At 43.1% G+C, this 21,649-nt stretch overlaps 1 protein-coding gene across 1 annotated transcript in view; it reads left to right on the forward strand.

Annotated features, from left to right (window-relative positions):
- DPY19L4 (dpy-19 like 4) overlaps positions 1 to 21,649 on the forward strand; it is a 77,768-nt gene that overhangs the window by 14,675 nt on the left and 41,444 nt on the right. Inside the window, exons 3-9 of the mRNA XM_040354691.1 lie at positions 1,153 to 1,275; positions 7,064 to 7,182; positions 12,795 to 12,885; positions 13,000 to 13,121; positions 14,785 to 14,930; positions 18,600 to 18,723; positions 19,711 to 19,845. Coding sequence (XP_040210625.1) covers positions 1,153 to 1,275; positions 7,064 to 7,182; positions 12,795 to 12,885; positions 13,000 to 13,121; positions 14,785 to 14,930; positions 18,600 to 18,723; positions 19,711 to 19,845 — 860 coding nt within the window. The remainder of the gene's footprint in view (positions 1 to 1,152; positions 1,276 to 7,063; positions 7,183 to 12,794; positions 12,886 to 12,999; positions 13,122 to 14,784; positions 14,931 to 18,599; positions 18,724 to 19,710; positions 19,846 to 21,649) is intronic.

The raw sequence follows: 21,649 nt of genomic DNA on the forward strand, positions 1-21,649 counted from the left end.
GGGGGGGACGGGGGGGTGGGGGTTGAGGGAACCATGAATGCCAACATGTACTGTGACATACTGAAACAGAGCATGATCCCCTCCCTTTAGAAACTAGGTCGCATGGTAGCATTCCAACATAACAACCCCCAAACACACTATACGTCATCTCGCCTTTCAGCCAATAGGGGCGCGCACGCCCTTCGCTTGTCCCTGATCCCAGCGCGCGATCGCCGCTGGACACCTGCGATCGCTCGTTACAGAGCGAGAACCGGGAGCTGTGTGTGTGTAAACACACAGCTCCCGGTCCTGTCAGGGGGAAATGACCTATCGCCTGTTCATACAATGTATGAACAGCGATCTGTCATTTCCCCAAGTCAGTCCCACCCCCCCTTCAGTTAGAACACACCCAGGGAATATACTTAGCCCCTTCCTCGCCCCCTAGTGTTAACCCCCTTCCTTGCCAGTGGCATTTTTATAGTAATCCATGCATTTTTTATAGCACTGATCACTAAAAAAAATGCCATTGGTGTCAAGTGTCCGCCATAATGAGGCAGTACCGATAAAAATCGCTGATCGCCGCCATTACTAGTAAAAAAAATTTTTTTAGAAGGATGCCATAAAACTATCCCCTATTTTGTAAACGCTATTTGCGAAAAAAAACAATCAAACGCTTATTGCGATTTTTTTTTTTTTTTTTTTTTTTTTTACGAAAAATATGTAGAAGAATACGTATTGGCTTAAACTGAGGATTTTTTTTTTTTGTATATTTTTGGGGGATATTTATTATAGCAAAAAGTAAAAAATATTCATTTTGTTTTCAAAATTGTCGCTCTATTTTTGTTTATAGCGCAAAAAAAGAAAAACCGCAGAGGTGATCAAATACCACCAAAAGAAAGCTCTATTTGTGGGAACGCCAATTATGTTTGGGAGCCACGTCGCACGACCGCGCAATTGTCAGTTAAAGCGACGCAGTGCTGAATCGCAAAAAGTGGCCCGGTCATTGAGCAGCAATATGGTCCGTGGCTGACGTGGTTATTCAGTGTTGTCACATGAAAAGATATAATAAAACATTTACAAAAATGTGAGGGGTGTACTCACTTGTGAGATACTGTAATTATCAGCAAAGATTATACTGTTTATTTAATAATGTGTGTGTTTTTTTTTTGTAAGGTGCACCAGAAGAAGAGCTGAGACAAAGAAACACGTCCGCATCCTCAGAAGAAACAGTAACGAAGGACCCTGAAGAGACCAAAAAACCAAAAGGAAGGTCGAAACTAGGAATATCGGCAAAATGTAAGATCTTCACATAACAAAATGCATTATTACTTTTTATTGCTGACATGCCCAAAACTTGTGGTGATAGTGGAGTGGCTGAATCTATGCTTACTATGCATTGTTGGCCTGTATATCCTGCACAGTTAGTGTGCAATTCAAGGGCGTGCAAATGCAGTTGTCATATCTGAAAATCTTGGCAGAGCTCATGTTTAAAAGTGTGAGAGGTATCCATCATAATCAATTAAAATCTCACCTTCATAGTTCAAACGGGGTGGTTCCAGTGCCTATCAAAAGCTACTATAAAGGTAAATAAAAGCGGTGTGCATTGCAGAATCAGATCTCGCTGACTAGTTAAAGTCGGTTCACACAGCAGCGGCACGACTTCGGGGGCGACTCTGCAAGTCGTCCTGAGGAAGACTTCAGAGGCGATTTGCAAAACGACTTCTGTATAGAAGTCAATACAGTAAAAAAAAAAAATATTAATAAAAATGCCATAAAACTATGCCCTATTTTGTAGACGCTATAACTTTGGCGCAAACTAATCAAAAAAACGCTTAATTTTTTTTTTTTTTTACGAAAATATGTAGAAGAATCGGCATAAACTGAGGAAAAATTATTCATTTTTTTTTTTTAATTGTAGCTCTATTTTTGTTTATAGCGCAAAAAATAATAACCGCAGAGGTGATCAGATATCACCAAAAGAAAGCTCTATTTGTAGGGAACAAAAGAACACCAATTTTGTTTGGGATCCACGTCGCATGACCGCGCAATTGTCAGTTAAAGCGACGCAGTGCCGAATCTCAAAAAGTGGCCCGGTCATTGACCAGCAATATGGTCCGGGGCTGAAGTGGTTAAAAACAACCACACTGTCTCTTTTTGGAGAGCAGCCTGTATTTCTCCTGCCTGTGGGGTTTTTCTTTGTATCCTGGGCAATTCTTTCACCAGTTGTGGCTACAATCTTCTCATGGTCTACCTGACCTTGGCTTGGTATCAAGAGACCCTAATTTTCCACTTCTTAATAAGTGATTAAACCGTACTGACTGGCATATTCAAGGCTTTGGATATATTTTTATATCCTTTTCCATCTTTGTAAAGTTTCATTACCTTGTTACGCAGGTATTTTGACTGTCCTCATTGCTCAGTGTCTAGCATGCTTAGTGCATCAATGCGAGCTAACAAACTCATTGACTATTTAAACACAGACACTAATTGAGAATTTAAAAGCCAAAAATTTGGGAAATTAACCTTTTTAATTGATTGTCATTTTAACCTGTGTGTGCCACCTTCTGTGTCTGTACCAAGGCCAAACATTCCAGGGTATGTAAACTTTTTATCAGGGCCATTTGGGGGATTTCTGTTGTTATGATTTAAAAAAGGATCCAAACACGATGTGATAATAAATGGCTTCATGTGATTGCTATCCTTAAATAAAAGAAGTTTTTTTTGGCATCATCAGTCATATTTTCAATAGGAATGCCAAAATTTCACAATTTCTGCCAGGGTATGCAACTGTAGATGCAACAACATGAAACATTGGATTGGATTTGTTTCTAGAGACACATCTTAAGACCCGGTTCACACTGGGGCGACACGACAGGCGGCTCAGCCGTCTGACGAGTTGCGTCCCATTGAATGCAATGGAACCGTTATAATAGGAGCAACGCAAGTCGCTCCGACTTAGAAAAAGGTTCCTGTACGACTTCGGGGGCGGCTCGGGGCGACCTGCATTGACTTCTCTATAGAAGAAATCGCCTCTGAAGTCGTCCTCAGGACGACTTGCAGAGTCGCCCCCAAAGTTGTGCCGCTGCAGTGTGAACCGACTCTAACTAGTCATCGAGATCTGATTCTGCAATGCACACAGCTTTTATTTACCTTTTTATAGTAGCTTTTGATAGGCATCATCAGTCATATTTTCAATATTAATGCCCAAAGTTCTCAATTTCTGCCAGGGTATGCAAACTTTTGAGCGTGACTGTATAAATGAAGAAATGTACACTTGTAATATCCTGGTGTCTTGTGTTACTTGGGGCATCAGCAGTCATCTTATCTTTCCTGTAATCCTGGTGAAGACACAACCCTGCACTGCTTGCCATATACAGACCGGCCATTGTATGTGGCTGTAGAGTAGTTCACAGCACAGTATCCAGCCTGATCCGCTCCAGCAGTTCTCAGGAGCATGAAGCTTGAAAGAAGTCTTCATTATTTCACACAGAGGCCACTTCAACTCTATAGGAGGGTCTGTTATCCTGGACAACTGCAGGAAGCTCAGTGTTCATTACACAGGGTCCAGCCATTTATAGCTGTGTCTCACAATACAATTATTGTACCAAGCATGGGTGCGGTAAGTTCAGTGATGGTTACTTTTTTGAAAATGCCTGTGCTTGTCGAAGAGTACCTGCCAAAATTCACAATACATAAACCTGGAGTTGACAAAACTGAGCAACATTAATCCAATGGACAACCAGGGACATACCGTCACGTTGCTGGAATTCAGGTGGTTATACTGGGATGATGCCTGCAGACCTCCTGTGTAAATCTGAAGTGGTAATCTGTAAAAGCTTTTAAAGCGTTGCCTATGGATAGTAAAACGTACACAGTTTGTTGCCACCGCTGCACGCGTGTTCACAATATTAAAGCGTGAAATGTTGGTTATTCATTTCGTCTGCATAACATTATCTTTATATTTTACCAAAAATTTGAGTTATGTATTGTGTTATTTTTGTTGCATTAAAATTCAAAAAAGTATATTTTTTACCCCAAAAAATTATGTTTTGAAAAACTGCTGCGCAAATAAAATGTGGCATTAAAAATTGCAACACCCGCCATTTTATTTTCTAGGGTCTCTGCTTTAAAGCGGGAGTTCACCCATTTATTTAATGTTTGCCCTTTTCCCCTTAGATTCCTGCTCGTTTGGTCTAGGGGAATCGGCTATTTGTTTTAAAATATGATCAGTACTTACCCGTTTTCGAGATGCATCTTCTTCCGTCGCTTCCGGGTATGGGTCTTCGGGAGCGTGCGTTCCTTCTTGATTGACAGTCTTCCGAGAGGCTTCCGACGGTCGCATCCATCGCGTCACTCGTAGCCGAAAGAAGCCGAACGTCGGTGCGGCTCTATACTACGCCTGCGCACCGACGTTCGGCTTCTTTCGGAAAATCGTGACGCGATGGATGCGACCGTCGGAAGCCTCTCGGAAGACTGTCAATCAAGAAGGAACGCCCATTCCCGCAGCCCATACCCGGAAGCGACGGAGAGGATGCATCTCGTAAACGGTAAGTACGGATCATATTTTAAAACAACTAGCCGATTCCCCTAGGAAAAACGAGCATTAATCTAAGGGGAAAATGTGCTCTCTGAGGGTGAACCTCCGCTTTAAGAATAATATGTAATGTTCGGGGGTTTCTAAGAAATTTTCTAGCAAAAAAAAACTGATTGTCACATGTAAACACAAGAGCCAGAAACTACCTAGGTCTTCAAGTGGTTATACTAAATAGTGTTCACTTGGAGTGTTGATTTGAGCATGTGCATCCAGCGTGTGGGCGGAACCATTTTCCCGGTGACATCATTAAAGTTGCCATCTTTATCTGTACAGGGAATAGTGGAATATCTGCTTACTGTTGCAGCTACAAAAAATTGATACTTTTTAATACTCGCTGATACTGATACCTGCCGCAACAGTTTTGCTTGCACTTCAGCTGCCAGCAATGGTACAAAGCAACTAAAACTTATTTACAAATGAAAAATAAACTTTTTTTTTTTTTTTTTTCATTTTGTGCTTTTTTTTTTTTTTTTTTTTTTCAATGTGAAACATGTAAATATATGTTAAATGTGTAAAAATAACGAATAAGAAAAGTTGTAATTATTAATGGTTTATAAATTGAAGTGAACCAAAAAAGAAATCGGCTTAAAAATTATAATGAAATGGAGGAGAATAAGGCGTTCATTGAGGCTGATTAGAGTAAATTAAGGGTTAATAAGGGGTTAAACCGAGGAACATAAAAAAAAAAAAATCAGAGACTGTAGATGAAGAAACCGAAAGATGCACGGTTTCTTTTTACCTTAGTGTTTCAGGCCAGGTTCACACTGGTACAACATGGAAGTTGGACAACTTCCACTCCGGCTTTGTCGTACGACTTCATGTCTGACTTCCATGCGACTTCAATGAATCTGACTTTGATTCGACCATATTAGACCCTTTGGTCTGGTTTGGATCTTAAGGGGAACCCCCACGCCAAAATAAAAAATGGAGTGCCCCCCCCCCCCAAAAAAAATCCATACCAGACCCTTATCTGAGCACACACCCTGGCAGGTCAGGATCAACATGTGCGGGGGGTGGGTGCTTTGGGGCAGGGGGGCCCCCCACCCCACCCCAAAGTACCTTGGGTGGTAGTTGTCAGGGGCTGTGGGCAGAGGGGCTTATCGGAATCTGGAGACCCCCTTTAACAAGGGGGGCCCCAGATCTCAGCCCACCACCCTAAGTAAATGAGTATGGGGTACATTCACCCCCCAAAAAATGTAAAAAATAAAACCAGTACACAAGTCTTTTATTAAAGCAGCTCCAGCTTGTCTTCTCACTGCGCTGATTTCTTCTTTCTCTGGTTCTTCCTCCTGGTTCTTCTCGCTGTGCAGATGCCTTCTTCCTCTGCCGGTTTTTCTTCCTCTGGTTCTTCTCTCTCTGCTGTCTTCTTCCTCTGCTGGTTCTTCTCTCTCTCTGTTGTCTTCTTCCTCTGCCGGTTCTTCTTCCTCTGCCGGTTCTTCCTCCAGTTCTCCCAACACTAGCTCCCACTGTTTGTGTGTGTGTGTGTGTGTGTGTGTGTGTGTGTGTGTGTGTGTTCCCGACGTGTGCCTTTACTCATATAGTCCTGGGGTACGGCCATCCGCTGACATCTTCTGAAGACCCCACCCATTGTGATCTCACCGCCCAGGTAGTGGGAGAATCCCGCTGACGGCTAACAAAAACAAGTCTGAAAGTATCAGTTTTAGGTATTGGTGTATTTTACCGATACTCGTGCAAATGCTTAAAATCTGTATCACCGGTATCGGTGCAACCCTAAAAATATTCTTTATGACATACTTCTCCTGTATTGCATACTGCTTCTCCTAGAACTCGAAACGGAGGTTGCAGTCAGTTTTGCAGTGAGCCAGTTGCATGGAATATTGCATCATACCTCGCAAGGAGGGAGAGGCGAGACGGGAGCAGCAGAGGGGCGGGGTGCGCACGTGACATCATGCCCCAACTCGTGGCTCGGTTGGGGGAAGGAGCTGGGAGTGAGAGCCGCAGGAGGATGTGGGCCCCCACACGCAACGGTGTCCCAGCAACCAGAGGCGGGGTGCAAACGCGACTTCACTGTCCTTGCAAATAACTGCTGAAATACGGCAACACACTGGCGATCTGATGGACTGCGGGCTGCCATTTAATGATGGCTGGTTTAAACATTAATGACTGTGAGTTATTTTGAGGGGACAGCAAATTTACACTCTTATACAAGCTGTACACTCACTACTTTACATTGTAGCAAAGTGTAATTTCTCCAGTGTTGTCACATGAAAAGATATAATAAAATATTTAGGGGTGTACTCACTTTTGTGAGATACTTTATGTCACTAAAGAGAGACAAATGGAGGGCAGATGACATGGTGAACCCACAAAGCTTGCTTTACAGTACTAGTAAGGCTGTCCGGGTCCCGTAACAACTGTGACTCACGAAGCTTCCTGTGAAGAACGGCTTTTTGGGTGAAGTTGTTGTCAAAGATGTTTTTTCAAAAGAATAAATAGACATTCATGTACTTTTTTCTTTCATCTTTTCAGGTGTGCAGTGGTTTGCAAAGCTGTTTGTTGGATGCCTGTTAATGGTCACATGTGGCATGATGTATGCAATTTACCTATCCACGTATCATGAGCGCAAGTTCTGGTTTTCTAGTCGGAGGGTAAGAATTCTACAGAATATTGTTAGTTGCTGAAGTTCTGCAAGGCTTATCTGTCGCTGTGATCCGTACCAAGAGGCAGCAAGTAACTTGTCAGGAAGTCAAAATGATAGGAGATAGCGGTACAGTGGAGGAAGTGGTGAGATCCTGCATCTCTTGTGACACTCTAAAGCTGAGTGACAGGCACAAGAACTTTAATTAAAAGGGTTAGTTCACATTGTCACAAAAAAATGAAAAGGTGAACTAACATCCTACATCCTCCCTACCCCCTGGTCCCCACTGTACTTGCCTCCATTGGTAATGGAGTTGTCAGTGCCCACATAGCTGGTGTAGCAATCTGTGAATTTGAAATTCCCCCTTCTTCTTTTTGCAGGGCTTCCAGGATAGATCGGGGGAAATTCTCTGTGCCGGCTCTGACCAATCAGAATTGCTCTGATCTGTCCCAGAAGCCCTGCAGAGAGAATGGGGAAAAGAGAGGGGATTTCAAGTACTCGCGAATAACGATTACCAATACTTTTTTTTATGTCATGTAACAGTGGTACTAATATGCAGCACTGATAGGTGTCACTGATGAGGTGAGGACTGTGTCAGTAATTTATTTCTTTTTTTTTTTTTGTTACACACACACATACATATATATATATATATATATATATATATATATATATATATATATATATATATATATATATATTAGTGCGGGCACAAGGCACCCAGCATGCATCATATCACTCAGCAGGAGTGGGAATATTTTCTGTGATTATTTTCCATATGGACTTGTATATGATCACATCAGTGGTCTATATTTGATTGCACATTTGTTTTCACTTTGTTTACTAGCATGTATTATATCACTCAGCAGGAGTGGGAATATTCAGATTCTGTGATTATTTTCCATATGGACTTGTATATGATCACATCAGTGGTCTATATTTGATTGCAAATTATTTATTGCAACATTGGGCACTTTCCACCATTGCACACAGGCATGTATGCACTTTAATGATATCAACGTTTTTTTTTAATATTTTACTATGCCAAATTTATTAATTGAATTATAGAACAGCGCCAAATCTTCTACCATTTTTCTTCATACACTTTTACTTCATTTAGGTGACCGTAACGCGTAGAGGCTGCAGTCCTTTCTTTTTTTCAACTCCCTAGGAATGCAAGTCCTGCCAATTTAAAATATCCATAGCGCGGAATCACATTTTAACTCATTAGCTGATACTCGCCCAACAAATTAGCCCAACAAATTAAACTCAAAATACTAACAGTAACTTACAAAGCCACCCACAACTTGGCCCCCAGCTACATCACTAGCCTAGTCTCGAGATACCAACCAAATTGTTCTCTTTGTTCCTCCCAAGACCTCCTACTCTCTAGTTCCCTCGTCACCTCCTCCCATGCTCGTCTACCAGGACTTCTCCCGAGCCTCTCCTATCCTTTGGAATTCCCTACCCCAATCTGTCCGACTATCTTCAACTCTGTACAGTTTTAGGCAATCCCTGATTTATTTTCTCTTCAGAGAAGCCTATCCTGCCTCCACATAACAACTGTACTTTCATTTTCCCTCTGATTCCTCCTGTATTGTATTGTATTGTAAATGTGCGGTTTGCCCTAATGAAAAGCATTGCACAAACGGTTGACGCTATTGAAATCCTGTATTATAATAATAGTAGTTTTGTGTAGGGTCACTCACCCTAAGGCTAGCTCTATGTGACTCCAATTTCAGCTGATTTCTGCTGGGTCAACCAAGATTTGAGCCATAGGAGACCCTGTCCACCTGACTTGTTGACTTCAGATGTAGAAAATTGTCAGCCAAACAGCCACTGCATCCAATCAGATGCAGTTACTGTTGGGGTACTCGCACCACCATGGGTGCTGCAGTACAATATCCAGCATTGTAGACACCTCCTTATATGCTGTTTAGCATGCATGGGGAAATTTGCAAGTGTATGGCTAGCATAAGTGCCTCACAAGCATTAGATTTTATTTGAGTTCACAAGAAACATTCTTTATGCTGCAGAGGTCTGCCGGCCAGATAAATGCTGTCCTAAGGATCCACTTAGAGCTGGCGACTTTGTGACCTCAGGACACCAGAAGTAAACAAGGCTTGTGGCACACTAGGTCAGGCATTTAATCCACCATGTTTTACCTGTGGTACCAGGGGTCAGCAAAGGCCAGGGCAAAGCTGTTTTTAATTAGAAGAAAAAAAGATTTGAGCTATCCTTTATCTTTATTTAAACATGCCTTACCCTAATAACCAAAGATTCTAGTGGAGTCATTTGGCTGGAAATGCTTCTGATGTAATAGAGCGAGTTTCGTCATTGAAAGTATGTTTTCAGTAGCGTGTATTCGATTCTCCCTTTTATCTACTAACTGCTTAAAACATAAAAGAGAAGTGTAATATACAGCTATGCTTTCACATGCTTCTGACCAGGGCCTTGGGGTGTCTTATGAATTCTCTCATCCAAGTTACTTTGATGTGAAAATAGTGCAAAATTAAGTGATGTTATTGTCCATAGCAGTCTGTCTGAACCTAGCAAAAGTGTGTCCATTTCTTGAAAGGAATGAAGGAATTTAAAGTGGTGTTCCGCCCAAAGAGAATAATTAAAAATCAGCAGCTACACATACTGCAGCTGCTGGCTTTTAATAAATTGACACTTACCTGTCCTGGAGTCCAGCGATGTCGGCACCCGCAGCTGGTGTTTCCATCACCTGTCGCGTGCTGTCATTGCGGGTAAGGGTACCCGGCAGTGTAGCCTTTCGGCTTCACGCTGGGAACCCTGCTGGGCATATATGCAATGCCCGCTCCTCTCTCCTCCTGGCTCGGTGTTTCATCAGATTTGGCGACCCGTCAGAATGTGAACGGAAGTGACGTTCCGTCGCCACCATCTTGCTACAACCGGCACTCCTTCATAGTAGGGATACACTGAGAAGGGGAAAGCGGACATCTTGTTACACCCACCAGAGTTTTGCATTTTACATTTATTTTAAACAGTAAAGTGAGTTTATATAGTGGAATACAGTACTTAGAAGTCCGTCTGACTGGTTACATGTTGGATTGTAAAAGCAGCGGGAAGCCTTCTCATCTCATAGGTTTGCTAATCTGAAGTTTGCTGCTTTCAAAATTCAACATGTAACCAGTCACACAGACTTCTAAGTCCTGTATTTCACTATATAAACTCACTTTACTGTTAAAAATAAGTGTACAATGCAAAACTCCAGTGTGTGTAACAAGATGTCCGCTTTCCTCCTTCTCAGTGTATCTTTACTATGGAGGAGTGCGGGGTGTAGCAAGATGGCAGTGACATAACATCGGTTCCGTTACACATTCTGACGGGTCGCCTAATTTGACGAAACACGGGCGGTCGGGGGAGGGAGGAGGAAGGAGGCGGCTTGCATATTGAGCCTATAGGGCGGATCGGCCCTGGCGCAGAGTATGGTTTGTTGTAGTCTTGAGTATGTAACGTACAGCACAATGTATAAAGCAGCCTTTTTCAACCAGGGTGCCCAGGCAAAATGCCTAAAAATTGCCCCAAAATTGTTTACAAGTCAGTGAGTGGATGAAATCTGCCTTTTTAGTTACACAAAGTCACAGGATTTCATTGTACATCATTACAACCTTCTAGCTGCCAACCTCCTAACCTCCTATTATTATTATTATACAGGATTAATACAGCGCCAACAGTTTATGCAGCGCTTTACCATATAAAAGAAAGATAATACAGTTATAATACAATAGAATACAAGAGGATTAAGAGGGTCCTGCTCAATAGAGCTTACAATCTAATAACCAATGACATCATCAGTTGATGAGTATGTCAGTTGCCTGCATATCATCCTTGTTTGACCCTCCCTTGCCTCTTTCCATCAGCTTTGGGGTCTCATTAGTGTGATGGAGAAAAACTGAGGGAGAGAGAAATACTGGAATACTAGTCGGTACCAGTGTGCAAAAGTGTATTTGGATGCCAAGCCCAGTAATGTTGGCATTCTGACAAATGTCCCTCATTGTGCTTTCTCTCATCATCAAGGTAGCTATATAAATAGGGTTCCTGGACTAAGTGTTGTACAAAACTAACCACCAGTTAGTGGGCATCTCCTCTCTAATCGGAGAAGCGGAGGGTCCCTTGATCACCACAATCTAGGGTAAATAATTTAAATTGTAGATTGTGGTGCACCAGTCACAGTTCGGAGAGGTCCATTGGTTTAGCCTAATTGCGGCATAAGCGTGTGACACAGCTTCCAGTGGAAAAGATCGGCAGTAATGACGTCATGATTGTAAAGGTGGGGCACATCTCTTGTTTGAAATATCTCTAGATCAGAATTAAAAGTAAGAGCTATTTACTCTTTAAAGAGGAATTTCATCTATCATTGTTAAATTTTGCACTAGCTTGGACCAATGTTACTTTGTACATACCACCATCCTTCCTGCTGCATGCCCCTGGAATCTGGAAATCACTGAAGTGATGTCACCACCCCGTCTCTCTACCTCATCCAATCGGAGGATTCCTTCTGCAAATGCAAAGCAGAGCGACTTACCTCCTGAACCCAGAAGCAAATTGAGATCAATGTGCCTGACCCTCAGACCCTCAGGCTCCCTGTGATACTACCATAAGTAATGGGTCCCAATGGGATTAGTTGCTCCCTCCTTCTCTTTTCTCAAAGACAGCCTTGTTTTTCTTTCTATGTTATGTTGAAAACCCGTATATAGATGGCTTATTGTTTGATGTAAGACGCTTTTGACAACATCAGTTGTGATGTATTGCTATGCCATTCACAAATAAAGATTTTACAAAAAAAAAAAAATTGAGATCAATGGGGAGCGGTGTCTATTTCATTAATTTCCGGCTTCCAGGAACATTGGCCATGATTGATATAACTATGTATAAAATATTTGTATCTGGAATTCCTCTATAAAGGAGAAGTACAACCAAAGCTTGTTTGGCTGTACCTCTCCCATGAATTACAGAAGTGCAGTTCGTTCTACAGTCCTGTGACCCATTTTCAGCCAACAGCGGGCTGAAGCCCACGGTCGGCTGATGTCACAGAGCCGGTCCATGCTGTGGAAAGATCATGATCATATGGACCAGATCTACCCAGCAATGGGCCGTCGCCTGGCTCAGCCTCTCAGTGAGCCTCTGAGAGACTGAGCCAGCTGCTCCCACCCCCTACACAGCCCAGTGCTTCAGGTGAGTGCAGGGGCGGGTTAGGGAAGAGCAGAGTGCTGGTGATGGAACACTGAGAACTGAGCGATCAGTAGTGTTTGATCGCTCAGTTCTCAGTCTTAAAGCCGACTGGGATCAACTGTAGCATCAGATCGATGCTGCATCCACCTAGGTAGAAAAACAAAACTTCTCTTTTAAGGTTTGATACTCTGATTGTGGTGTAGTGCTTTTTGGTAGGTGACGCTTCTTGTTGCCCATAGTGACTCATTTGCCTCCATTTGTAATTTTTGCAGAGCAAGGTTGAACATTTATCAAAAAAAGAATTCTATAGGGAACAGGAATAACAATAGCAAAGTTCTAGTAATACCGATTTAAAATGGGTATAAAAAATAAAAATAAAATGGGTATATAGTTAACACTGTGTTGCACTTATTTCCTCTCTAGGATCTTGAACGAGAAATCACTTTTCAGGGAGATGGAGCCGTGTACTATTCATTTTATAAAGACATGCTGCGAGCCCCGTCATTTGAAAGAGGTATAGTAATCTAGAACTCTTAGCTATCTATCAAACACATGATACTTAGCTTAACTTTGTTTTGGACTATTCTTGTTTGCCTCTGAATTTTAATTGATGTGCTTTTTATTTCAGGTGTATTTGAATTGGCCTATAACAATAGGACTGTGCCCATGAAGACTATCAATGCTGTCCAGCAGATGACCCTGTACCCGGAGCTCATAGCCAGTGCCCTGTATCACATGTCTGGTAGTAAGGTAAATTCTACAACTTTCAGGGTCACTTCCCTAGAAATGTCATTAAAGAGGAAGTAAACCCTCACAATTTTTTTTTTTTTATATATAAAAAAAAAAAACCCTGCAAGAGAAAGGCACAGCATACTAGCTCATTATGTGGCACTTACCTGAGATCGAAGTTCTCCTCGGCCGCCGCCGCCATGTCCCCTCGGAGCTTCTTCCTGTTACCGGCGCTGTGATTGTCCGGAGCGGCGATGACATCCCTCCCGCGCCGTTGTCTACGGCGCACATGTGCCGTAGACATCGGTGCATTCAATACTGCAAATATCTCCTTAACTGTGTAGGTTAAGGAGATATTCCTTGCACCTACAGGTAAGCCTTAATCTAGGCTTACCTATGGGAGCAAGGTGAAAGGGGGGGTTTACAACCACTTTAAAGGAGAGCTAAAGTTAAAGTGGTTGGTTGTAAAGGCTAAAGGTTTTTTACCTTCATGCATTTTTAAGCGTGATAGTAAAAAACCTTGTGTGCTGCTTCCCCCACAGTCCCCTCCTTAAGCCTCATACACACGATTAGACTTCCATCGGACTTATCCGTGGATTTTTGTTCAAAGGGCGTTGACCGTGAACTTGTTCTACATAATCATGGCAGAACTTTTTCAGCCAACATTCACCAAATAACGTGGCTTTTCAGCTCTTTACCGCCACCCTTTGGGCAACTTCTGCTATTGTCTGATTTTTAGCATTGGTTCGAAGCATGCGTGTTTTGTACTTTATACTTTAGTCCGATGAACTTGTGTACATACGATCGGATCATGCTCCATCGGACATTTGTTGTCGGAAAGTTTGAGAGCATGCACATCGAACATTTGTGCGTTGAAAACCCGGAAACATTTGTCCGATGGAGCATACAGACAGTCGGATTGTACGATAAAACACATCTGTTGACCGTTGTTTTCGAAAAGTCAGATCGTGTGTATGGGCCTTAATACTCACCTGAGCCCTCTCTTGATCCAGCTGTGTGTATGAGTGCTTTGACTGTCCCAGGACTCCCTTTTGGCCGAGACAGCAGTGGGAGCCAATAACAGCCAGTGAGCCAATGAGGAGAGAGTGGGGGTGGGCCCGAGCTGTGGCTCTGGGTCGTATGGATGCATAGAGCAGGGCTTTGGAGTAAGCACACACCATTGCCCCCTTTGTAAGTGACTTGCTATTGCACTGGTCAAGGGGGAGGAGCGCTGGCGAGAAGAGAAGAATCAAGGCTGCTCTGTGCAAAACCACTGCACAGAGCAGGTACGTTTTTTTATATATATATATATATATATATATATATATATATATATATATATATATATATATATATATATATATATATATATATATATACTTGCCTGCTCTGGGCAGTGGTTTTGCACAGAGCAGCCTTAATTCTTCTCGCCAGCGCTTATATATATATATATATATATATATATATATATATATATATATTTATATTTATTATTATTATTATTATTATTATTATTATTATTATTAATTTTTTTTTTTTTTTTTGTCGCTGTGTGAGGCCTTTTATGTGACCAAATGCTCTAGGGAAGGGTTCCCTGGAATCGATCACAGAGACAGAACTGAGATTGTTTCTTCTCCTGTACAAAGTGCAGATATTCTTACCACTGTGTCTGGTCTCTTCACAGGGTGCCGTGGACCCCGTATATTTCTACATCGGAATCATATTTGGCCTACAAGGAATATATATCGGTGCCTTATTTGTCACCAGCTGGATGATGAGTGGCACCTGGCTGGCTGGGATTTTGACAGCTGCCTGGTTTATTATTAACAGGTACTAACTGGAATTCATTTAAAGCTGACTTTTTACTCTGTTTAAGAAATAAAAAAAGATTGGTTATTCACAATAATGCTATTAAATATTAAATTCTAGCTGTAAAACCCCTGAAAAGTGGGCATTTCCCAGACATTAGCAGTGTACCATACTAATAACATTGTAAGGTTTAAACCGCCAACCAGTATATGGAGGTTCACACCACCCACAGTGGTTTATATTAGCGTTAAACTGTGTGCATAGCCAAAACTTGTTTTACGGAGTAGGGAAGGATTGGAACCCGTTTTTTTTTTTTTTTTTTTCAAACGTTTTTTCCTGAAATACATACGGGGGCAGATCCACAAAGAAATTACGCCGGCGTATCTACTGATACGTCGGCGTAATTTAAAAATTACTGCGTCGTATCTTTGTTTTGAATCCTCAAAACAAGATACGACGGCATCTGGGTTAGATCCGACAGGCGTACGTCTTCGTACGCCGTCGGATCTCGGATGCAATTTTTCGACGTCCGCTAGGTGGCATTCCCGTCGTAATCCGCGTCGAGTATGCAAATGAGCTGTTTTCGACGATCCACGAACGTACGCGCGGCCGTCGCATTTTTTTACGTCGTTTCCGTTCTGCTTTTTCCGGCATATAGTTAAAGCTGCTATATGGTGGCGTACTCAATGTTAAGTATGGCCGTCGTTCCCGCGTCTAATTTTGAAAATTTTACGTCGTTTGCGCAAGTCGTCCGTGAATGGGGCTGGACACCATTTTTACGTTCACGTCAAAACCAATGACGTCCCTGCGACGTCATTTAGCGCAATGCACGGCGGGAAATTTTAGGGACGGCGCATGCGCAGTTCGTTTGCTGCGGGGACGCGCTTCATTTAAATTAAACATGCCCCCTACCCGCCGCATTTGAATTCCGCGCCCTTACGCCGCGAGAGATGCACTACGCCGCCGTAACTTACGGCGCAAATTTGTTGAGGATTCAAACTTATGCCAAGTAAGTTACGGCGGCTTAGCGTCTTAGATACGCTGCGCCGATGCAGATCTTTGTGGATCTGCCCCAAGGGATCCAAGTTGGGCAATACAAAACTCCACACAGGAAGAAATAGAAATGGCAGCTATAGGTGGCTCTCCCTGAGAATAACCCATAAACAATAACAAATAGCTCACATTTTTTTTTTAAGGGCAATATGTTTATAGAACTAGAATGCCAAAATTGGGCTGGACTAGATCAATAGGTGGCTGAGAAGGTTGGCGGTGAAGGGAAATAGAGCACAGAATGGGAAGCGTTGGGTAGAATCAGGGAGGTAGCCACATCGGGACCCCCTGGTACTTCCCTCCTAAATAATATAAATAGTTTGTACCTTTTTTTGGGGGGGTGGGTACATAGGGTCTAAACAGAGAGGTTGGATGGACTCTAGACCACAGTCGGGAGGAAGACTGGAAAAGGTATTCATTCCTTAAAGAGTAGGGTTTGTCTCATACCTCCTTTTTTTTACTTTCTATGTAATGTAAACTGGTAATTGTATGCATACGGCGGGGTACGTGGAATCCCCTCGATTTTTAATGTTGTTTTTTTTGTGTGCTTATTTTAGGAATACTACTAGTGTGTTTACTTGTTTTGTACCCGTGTTTTTAATTGTTTTGTATTATATTTTTTCCTAAAATTTTATTAAAAAAGAGTTTAAAACCAAATTAGGCAAAACAAAACTCCATAAAGGGAGAAATAGAAAGCGGCCTGGTTCTCTAAGAAGTGGTGAGAAGAAGCTTATTAAAGCGGTGGTTCCCCCTTAAAAACGACTTTTTCTTATTCCACTGCCCCCCCACATTCCATCACGATTAAGGCTCTTATTATTTTTTTCATGCTGTACATACCTTAGTACAGCATATTCACCCGTGCATCCGGGTTGCGAGTCCCGCGGGAGTGGGCGTTCCTCACATGCTGTTGATTGACGTTTTGCCCAAAAACGAGCTCCCCCCCGTCGCGTAAGCCGCGTCACGGTTGGCGAAAGGAGCCGAACGGCGAGTCGGCGCTATACTGCGCATGCGCATCGCCGTTCGGCTCCTTTCACCAATCGTGACGCGGCTTACGCGACAGGGGGTGAGCTCGTTTTTGGGCAAAACGTCAATCAACAGCATGTGAGGAACGCCCACTCCCGCGGGACTCGCAACCCGGATGCACGGGTGAATATGCTGTACTAAGGTATGTACAGCATGAAAAAAATAATAATAGCCTTAATCGTGATGGAATGTGGGGGGGCAGTGGAATAAGAAAAAGTTGTTTTTAAGGGGGAACCACCGCTTTAAAATAAAGGGGGTCAAGAATGGGGAAAAAAACAACAACTTCAGAATCAAACAAGTAACAATAAAGACATTATAGAATAATTGAAGGGTTCAGGGAATCCCCAAAGACCCTGAAACACCAGCATACAATGAAGACATTATGATTAAAGTAATGCCCCTCCCCAGCCATAGCTTGGGGCTCGCTCATGGCAAATAGTCACCAGATATATCTGGAGTAAAGAATAGGAAAAGATAAGGGGGTAGGGGGAGAAGGGTGGTAGGGTGAGAGGGGAGGGCATTCCGGGGGTTGACCCGACAAGTGTCTCTGCACTAAAAAAAATAGGGGGCGAGTAGTACTAGAGGTCAGGGCTCTAACAGCGTAGTGTCGGGGTAAGAATTTGTCTGCCAAGGGTTGCCGAATTTTTAAGCATGGGCTGATTCTATCTTGTGGCCACTGTAGATTCTATCTATCTACAGTGGCCACAATTTTGGCGTGTATCCTTTCTTGGGTGCTAAAATTGGATTGAAAAAGGCCAAAAATGCAGAGAGCGGGCGTTTTCCAGGACCTAGCAATAGTTTTCTTGGCTGCCGTTGTAACTTTGCTCAGGCACGGGGCATTGTGATCAGCAAAGCCACCTGAGCCTTGGGTTGTATGGCTGTATCAAATAAGCTAATGAGAATTTGAAAGATCTCTAGCAGCCTCCGCAGGCCTCGCTGCCTTGGAAGCAAAGGACAGATAGACAGTGACACCCACTACTTCAGTGATCTCCACTTGCTTCGGGGTCCCTTGCTGAGAGGCTGATCTTCTGCATTGTAAACACAGGAGGTCGGCTGCATGACGTGGGCACCATTCAGAGAATACTTTGCGTTTTCTGTATGAATGCAAAGCATTCTCTGAATGTCGCCCATGCCGAGTGGCCAACCTTCTATGTTCACAACGCAGGAGAGTAGCTGCTTGGCATAGAACCCAGAAGCAAGTAGAGATCACTGAAGTAGCGGTGTCTTCTTCAGCGATTTCTAGCTTCCAGGGGCATTGGCCAGGTATGTCATATACAAAGTTATAGTGAGCCAAGCTGTACCGATTAATCTATGTATAACATTAATTAATATCATGATAATTAATAATTTAAATACAGTGTAATTAATATACCATTGAAAGTATTTTGCTATCTCTGTTCAATAATCACAAAAAATACATGGTGATCGTGTCACAAATTCCAAATTGTTGAAACAAACTGAAATGGAGCAAAAAAGAGAAATATATTGCACGGGTTTACATTCAGTATAATGTCTGAGAAATAAATGGCTCATCACCAAAGCCTATTATATACACAAATATGACTTTTTCTAATTTAGCTAGGGATGCTTTTGATCAATAAATGCACTTTATTTCAGGACAGATACCACCCGCATGGAAGACTCCATTCCTCTGAGAGAAAACTGGGCTCTCCCATACTTCGCATGTCAGGTTGCCGCACTCACAGGCTTTTTAAGAAACAGCAGCAATGTATATGCAGAGGTGAGTCGCCTGAACAAAATGTCTTTCTCTGGATGGTCACAGCAGGCCTCTGAGGTATTTTCCCTCTTCTAAAGGGGAAGGACGATGCATACTAGCCCATTATGCTTTTAATTTACAGGGTTTTCATTGAGCAAAAATTGAACTAAAACCCATCTGGGTTTACTTCCTCATTAAAGGGGTTCCTTTTAACCACTTGGGATCCGCGCTATGGACGAAAGACGTCCACAGCGCGGCTCTCAATTGCCGAGTGGACGTCTTTGTTGTTGACATTCCCCGTGCGCGCCGCTGGGGGCGCGCAGCGGGAAAACAACGTGCCCGGCGCATCACTGGGAACCCGATGCGCATGCCTGGCGGCCGCGATGTCCGCCAGGTGCCCGCGATCGTCGGTGTCAGCAGGGACGTGGAGCTCTGTGTGTAAACACAGAGTTCCACGTCCTGTCAGGGAGAGGGGAGACCGATCTGTGTCCCTTGTACATAGGGACACAGCATCGGTCACCTCCCCCAGTCAGTCCCCTCCCCCCACACAGTTAGAACACACCCAGGATACACATTTAACCCCTTCCTCACCCCCTAGTGTTAACCCCTTCCCTGCAGTCACATTTATACAGTAATTGGTGCATTTTTATAGCACTGATCGCTGTATAAATGTGAATGGTCCCAAAATTGTGTCAAAAGTGTCCGATACGTCCGCCGCAATATCGCAGGCCTAACATAAAAATCGCAGATCGCCGCCATTACTAGTAAAAAAAAAAATCATAAATCTATCCCCTATTTTGTAGGCGCTATAACTTTTGCGCAACCCAATCAATATATACGCTTATTGCGATTTTTTTTTTTTTTTTTTTTTAAACAAAAATATGTAGAGGAATACGTATCGGCCTAAACCGAGGGAAATTTTGTCTGTGGCATAGGGCACTAGAGTCTGATGCTGTGATTACAAATAGGACCATTTAATATCAAGATGTTAATGCTCTGTTCTCTTTCCAGAGATTCTGTTACCTGTTGATGAGTGCATCTACCTACACATTTATAATGATGTGGGAGTACAGCCACTACCTGCTTTTCATACAGGCCTTATCGCTGTGTCTGCTTGATGGCCTCTCCATGATCAAGAAAGAGAAGGTAAAGACTGAACTTGAGCAAATATTTAATATTGGACCCCTTTCACACTGGAGCGGTTTGCAGACGCTATTGCGCTAACAATAGCACCAGCAAACCCACCCTAAGCAGCTGCTGCTAGCAGTGCGATTAGCAGGACAGGAAAAAAAGTCCTGCTAGCCGCATCTTTGGAGAGGTGAAGGAGCGGTGTGTATACCACTCCTTCACATCTCCCGCCCATTGAAATCAAAGGGACAGCGCGGCTATACCACTGGCAATGCGCCTGCAGGGGCGCATTGCGGGCGGTTTTAACCCTTTTTCGGGTGCTAAAACTGCCCCGCTAGCGGCTGAATAGCTCCGCAAAATTAGCAGTAAAGCGCCGCTAAAAATAGCAGCACTTTACCGCCGCCGCACCTCCCGCCCCAGTGTGAAAGGGGCCTTAGTAATGTGTTCTGATCCTTCATTGCATCTCAGTAGCATAAATCTTAACTACTTGCCGACCGCGCACCGTCATTATACGGCGGCAGGTCGGCTCTCCTGGGCGAGAGCCCGTAGCTATACGGCGGCTCTTTGAGCGGCCACTAGGGGCGCGTGCGCGCCGCCGGAGGCCCGCGCGCCCCCCGCTCGCCCCCGACTCCCATGCGTGTGCCCGGCGGGCTCGATCGCCGCCGGGCACCCGCGATAGCTCGTTACAGAGTGGGGACCGGGAGCTGTGTGTGTAAACACACAGCTCCCGGTCCTGTCAGGGGGGGAAATGCTGATCTTCTGTTCATACAATGTATGAACAGAGGATCAGTGTTTTCCCCTAGTGAGACCACCCCCCCCCCCCCCACAGTAAGAACACACCCAAGGACATACTTAACCCCTTCCCCGCCCCCTAGTGTTAACCCCTTCACTACCAGTGGCATTTTTATAGTAATCCAATGCATTTTTATAGCACTGATCGCTATAAAAATGTGTCAAAAGTGTCCGCCATAATGTCGCAGTACCGAAAAAAAATCGACGATCGCCGCCATTACTAGTAAAAAAAATATGTTAATAAAAATGCCATAAAAATACCCCCTATATTGTAAACGCTATAACTTTTGCGCAAACCAATCAATAAACGCTTATTGCGATTTTTTTTTTTTTTTTTTTTACGAAAAATATGTAGAAGAATACGTATCGTCCTAAACTGAGGGAAAAAAAAGTTTTTTTATATATTTTTGGGGGATATTTATTACAGCAAAAAGTAAAAAATATTCATTTTTTTCAAAATTGTCGCTCTATTTTTGTTTATGGCGCAAAAAATAAAAACCGCAGAGGTGATCAAATACCACCAAAAGAAAGCTCTATTTGTGGGGAAAAAAGGAGGCCAATTTTGTTTGGGAGCCACGTCGCACGACCACGCAATTGTCAGTTAAAGCGGCGCAGTCCCGAATTGCAAAAAGTGCTCTGGTCTTTGGGCAGCAATATGGTCCGGGGGTTAAGTGGTTAATACTGTTAAGATACATAAACCCATAACGCTAACTTTGTCTTGGTCAGGACACTATCTGCATGGAGTTTGCATTTCCTCCCTCTGCTAGCATTGATTTCCTCTGGGTACTCCAGTTTCGTTCTACACTGCAAGACACAATATGTAAAGCGCTGCAAAAATTGTTGGTACTGTATAAATACAGTACCTGTAACAAATAAAGATCGACTGATCTAAAGCAATCTGTTACCTGTGAAGGAGAAAGATATACTTAAAGCAGAACTGGTTTTTAAGTATAAAGGTGCTGGTGTAGTGTCAGTATACAGGAGTCCTAGCAGGTGTTCACAGCATTTTTACTGATCTTGAAAACACAGA

Source organism: Rana temporaria, chromosome 5 (genome assembly GCF_905171775.1).
Source record: "Rana temporaria chromosome 5, aRanTem1.1, whole genome shotgun sequence".
NCBI lineage: Eukaryota > Metazoa > Chordata > Amphibia > Anura > Ranidae > Rana > Rana temporaria.